At 46.0% G+C, this 5,000-nt stretch overlaps 1 protein-coding gene across 5 annotated transcripts in view; it reads left to right on the top strand.

The window, feature by feature from the left end:
• The window catches only part of LOC126571081 (nuclear receptor-binding protein homolog), a 55,873-nt gene extending 51,125 nt beyond the window's left edge, over positions 1 to 4,748 (top strand). For all 5 annotated transcript variants that reach the window (XM_050229321.1, XM_050229323.1, XM_050229322.1 and 2 more), the window contains one exon: positions 1,192 to 4,748. In XM_050229321.1, the coding sequence (XP_050085278.1) occupies positions 1,192 to 1,637 (446 nt within the window). In that variant the 3' untranslated portion in view covers positions 1,638 to 4,748. The remainder of the gene's footprint in view (positions 1 to 1,191) is intronic.
• Positions 4,749 to 5,000: the final 252 nt, after the last annotated feature.

The following is a 5,000-nucleotide window of genomic DNA, read 5'->3' as shown; positions in this document are numbered from 1 at the left end:
GCGCACTGTGACGACCACAACCAGCAGCAGAGTGTGGTTGTGGGGTGGGTGGGTTGGGTGTGTGGTCTCCACTGAGGACAAATGAAAGTGATATAAAATAATAGATTGTATATGTGTAGCCAAGAAATATCGGAATCTTATACGAAAGCAAAAGCACGAATGCGAAATGATAAGAAAAGACGAGAAAGAAGAGAAGCAGGGAAAACAAAAGGAAAAAGTATAAAAGAACGTGAATTGATAACGAAACGAATAACTCTCGACCAACAAAAAACCTATTCGCCACAGAACGAATCACTATTCTCCCCTTCAAACCACACCACGATAAACGAAACCGCGCACACACTGGTGTAGTACGTTCTGTGTTGGGGCAGCTCAGCTCAGGAGCGGATGATCGCGTGGTGATCATCATTATCTATGGCATTAGCGGTAGCAAACCTTCGTCCTATAAACAACCTCTCGTACTCTATAGCATGCCAGCAAATAATACGGAAATACAAGAATATGAATATGTTTTTTTATGTATTCTTTTGCAATCATTTTGTTATTTGTTTGTATCCCACCTTGTTTAAGTCTCGCTGATGATGCTAGAGAGCGGAAGAAGAAGAAGACTCTGTTGCGTATGTGTGCCTGTGCCCTATGTGTGTTTGGGTTGCGTGTGGTCTCATCTATTGTCCTTCCCTGTCGTGAGCTCGTTTTGTTTTTTGTTCGTGATTTTCGGTTTTGTTTTTTGTTTGGTTTTTGGTTGGGGTTTCTTCCGAATCTTCGTATTCCATTCGTTGCATTGTCGGTGTCGAGATCCAAGGGGCCTTGTTCACACTCTTCTTAGCTACATTTTTCCTACTGTGTCTACTAGCCAGTGTCGTTCTCTGTCGATGTTTACTCAATCTTTTTTCATGTTTGTTTTTATTTTCTCTCACTGTGTCCTTCAAAAAGCGGTTTGTTCGTTGATGTTGCAGAAGTTGGTTGATGCGTGTGGTGCGGTCGGCAGTTACTTTTTCTCTCATCGTATGTGTGTACGTGTGTGCGTGTGTGTTCTGCTCTTAGGTGGAGTTTTGTGGTTTACTTAAACGTGAGAAGGTGTTTCGTGTGGAATAAAACTTTTGCGCAATCCTTGTTCATCCCTTTTTTTCACAATCTAATACCGTCTTTCTTTTCTCTTCCATTCACTTCAACTCAACTCTACAATGACAGGTTTGGAACGTGGCTGGAAGGTAGCGGATACGGAATCAATCCTCGCGACGATGCCGGCCATCATGGAAACATCGGGCATCAGTGTGAACAGTATGATGGATGGCGCACTGTTCGGGGTTCATCTGGATGATGCAGAAGAGGCTCGAGAAAACGACGAGGAACTGGAGGCGCTAGAGGAAATGGTAGCCCAGCGACGTCGTAGCAGCCAAAGGATGGCACAATGTGAAGCGGTGGATTCCGCGAGCTCCTCACCGCCCGCGATGTATCACCGTCAATCGGTGTCCGGAGGAGGAGTAGGAGGAGTCGTCCAGCAGGATCCATCGTCCTCGCTACTGATGATGATGGTCAATTCCAGTTCTCCCAGTGGTGGCCCCGATGGTGGAGAGACAGATCAAGTGGAACAATCGGCTGGCGATGCGAACGAATCGTATGAGGCTACGGATTAGTAGTAATGCGGAAGAGAGATAGAGAGAGTTACTCGGCCAGATGCAACCTGTGTCCTAGCTGGATATTTGCTGTATCACGTGATTTGTAAACAATGCTTAAGTATAATCCAACGGTCACCGGAAACCGGTAGCAGCAGGCTAGCGAACGTGCAAGAGCGACGAACTGATTAACGCGCTTCAGGCAGATTTCGTAGATATTAAATATCCAACGTGGCTACAATGAGAATCTTATATAGACTCGCTCAATCGCCCATCATCCTTACGCTCACCTCCAGAGAAAAAAGATTGTTCTGGCATGGGGAATGAGCTAGCTTTTGCCAGTAAACGGATGAGTGCATTCTTTCTCCTTCAACCAACGTTAAGATCATGGCATAGCCTGGTATCACCACCGTCAACCACACCACAGTGAGCGAACAAGAAAAGTTGTAAAATTACTAAAGGCGAAAGCGAAGAAAAGGTTCTAAACCTGCTGGCTAAATAGGCGAAAAGAGTAAAACGTGAATACACAAATTTACATATATACATATAATATACATATAATCAATTGCATGATGATGGTAGGCGGGGAATATATTAGTAATAAGCCGCCATGCGACGCCCGCGCAGCCGCGACACGAAAAGAGCATACTTTACTATCAAGCTAAATGGAACACAATAAAATGCAAATGCTGTATTTCATATCGCACGCGCATGTTTGCGTGAGGCGGGCAATTCGAGTATGGGCGAAATGTGCGTTGTATGTCGCAGACTGGTTCGATTGGGAAGCGAATAGAATGGATAAGAACTAGCAAAATGAGAGCATGTCTTACCCGGTACCATTCCTTCAGCAGCTCCTTTCACAAGTTCTTTTGCACCCGCGGACGGGTAGAAAGTCAAAGAAAGGGTCCTGCTAGCGCTCCAAACCGAAAATTCGAACCAACTACACGGTGAACAGCTATGGGCGCATTTCTGTTCCATCCCGAGAAAACGCACTCGGACCATCGCTTTTACCAAAAGCCACAGTCAGATCTCAGTAGTTTTTACCAACGGGGTGATAGAGTATGAAGTGCCAGCGATAGAGAAGAGTTATGCAGGAACCAATTGGAATCGGTCAAACCATCTCGCTTGCGGAATCAATCTATCTTAAGCCAATAGAAAGTAGGGACAGAAAGGAAGGTGCACGCAATGAAATGATGCATCCAAACCGGTTGTGGTTACCGATACAGTTGGTTACATCAATAGGCCAGGATTGCAAAATTCCCCATCATCAAAAACATCGCTGCACATCAATAGCCACAGAAAGCGGTGTCCGAAGTAGCAGACCCAGCAGCACACCGGTAATTAAGTACCGGTGGGGGACGCTGTGAGGATCAGCTAAAGAGTGCTTACAATGCTTGCCAGCCCAGAGATAAGAAGTGTAAATATAACAATAAATTACAAATGTTACGTAGATGGCAAATAATGAAAGCAGAACGACGACGATGATGGTGAAGCGAAGAGGAATGCACATAAAAGCGTAGTAGGAATGTATCGAATGGCGGAGTAGTGTCAACCGGCAATGCTGCGGATTGCTTTCCGCGGCGAAACCGGTGCCACCTCTCTCGACGAACTGACCCGGGCAAACTCTGGAAGATGTGATAATTCTATTTGTACTAAATTTGTGCTAACTTTGTGTACCGAGCGTATGAAAAGTAAGAGTGGGGGAATCGTGGAATCCATAATTCGTAAGCGCACCGTGTGGGAGTAAGAAGTAATAATAATAAATCAACAAACGGCAACAGTAAAAGACGTGCCCGAGGAAGAGTGAAATGGTGGGTGGTTGCGGTATGCGTAGGTGCGTGCGTGCGTGCGTATATAATTGGTGGCTAGAATTAAATTCTCGAACAGCGGCGAATTAGACGATACCATGGACCATGTAGCGCTTCCCCTCCCAACTAGGCAACACGAAGGAAGCAGTTTTGGATTATCAAAGTAACATCAGGGTGCATTATCGTCGTCAGGCAAAAGGCGGGGTATGTTAGTGGGGACTGTGCAGGGTAATAGCTTTCCACTGGTGATAGCTTCACATTGATAGCGCTCTATACTAAATGCTGTCCCGAAATTGGTCAAAAACAACACTCCTTTGGTCTCCACTCGCACAGCTGTGGGGGCATCTTCTTCCATTGCACCTTCAATCATTCGATCGGCACGTTATTGTGTGCCGTACATGTAGAACGTAAGTGAGCCGAATCATTCCCCTCTCAGGATCCCGTAAATGCTTCCACCGTTTTCGACTTCACCGTTCTTTGTACTTCATTTCAAATCGGAACGCTCAATGGTGGAAGTGGATGCTTTGAATGGGCAATTGAATCATGCACGCCCTCCGCCGTGGCACAGTAACGGCTTCCCGAGCACTAACCATCGTTTTAATGCCGCCTTCATGATTCGCCTGATCGGATCGGAACTGTGCTATTTTGGTTCTAGAAATTTAGAAGAAGTTGAAGATCGTAGGGTTGGGATTGGTAAGTTCCTTATACTGTAAAGTAACGTAACAACCCGGCAGGCATTGCTTGTCAAGGATATATGGCCTTTGGTCGGGGAATCATGGGAGCAGCGCAGCGCAAGTGAGCGGGTCGCATATTAATGAAGTGCGCGTACCAAGCGTGAGCCGTTCGATTGTATAATGTTCCACGATGCAAAAAAGGGACACGGCACAATATAATTAATATCTCGTATTCCCCTTCTGTGCGACCACATGCAACCCAAAGCCCCAATCACTCACCGAAACGTCCGGTAATCGGTTTAAGAAAGCATCAAACACTAAGCGCAAACTATAGCCACACTTACAATTACGATTTAATGAAAAGTCAGCTTGCTTTTGAAGCTAGTGCAGCGACGGGCCAGTTGGTGGACAGTGAGGGGGTTTCCGTTCCGGAACAGTGCGAGTCATTATTGCAACGAGCGAATTGATTATATCCGGAGCTTCTTCCGTCGAGGAAGAGGTCGATTGCGAGAGGTGTTGCAAAATGGTGGTGCGCCGCGGCGTGCGCAAACCGTGCCAGAGAGTGAGTGAAAACATCGTGGATTTTAACCGGAGAGGAAAAATAAAGTATCAAAGAATGGATGCAACGCTGCGAGATTGGCGATCGTGAAGCCGTGTGGTGTGTATGTGTGTTTTACTTTTATCATTTGGTTTCACTTTTGTTTCTAATCTCCGTTGTAGTTGCACAGCGGGAACAGCGGTCCACGTTGTGGTTTTAACGGTTGTTGCGCCTAATTCAAAAACTGTAGCCGCAAAACAGCCGGCATCGGGCAGTTCGAGCAGTTTTGGTTTCGGATAGTTTTTTTTGTCTCACTCTGTCCGAGTTTCGGTAAGAAAGAGTGAGTGAGAAAAGACATGGGTTT

The sequence above is a fragment of the Anopheles aquasalis genome, chromosome 2 (genome assembly GCF_943734665.1).
Source record: "Anopheles aquasalis chromosome 2, idAnoAquaMG_Q_19, whole genome shotgun sequence".
NCBI lineage: Eukaryota > Metazoa > Arthropoda > Insecta > Diptera > Culicidae > Anopheles > Anopheles aquasalis.
The sequence above is the reverse complement of the archived record's forward strand: the minus strand, read 5'-3'. Positions and strand labels throughout refer to the sequence as shown.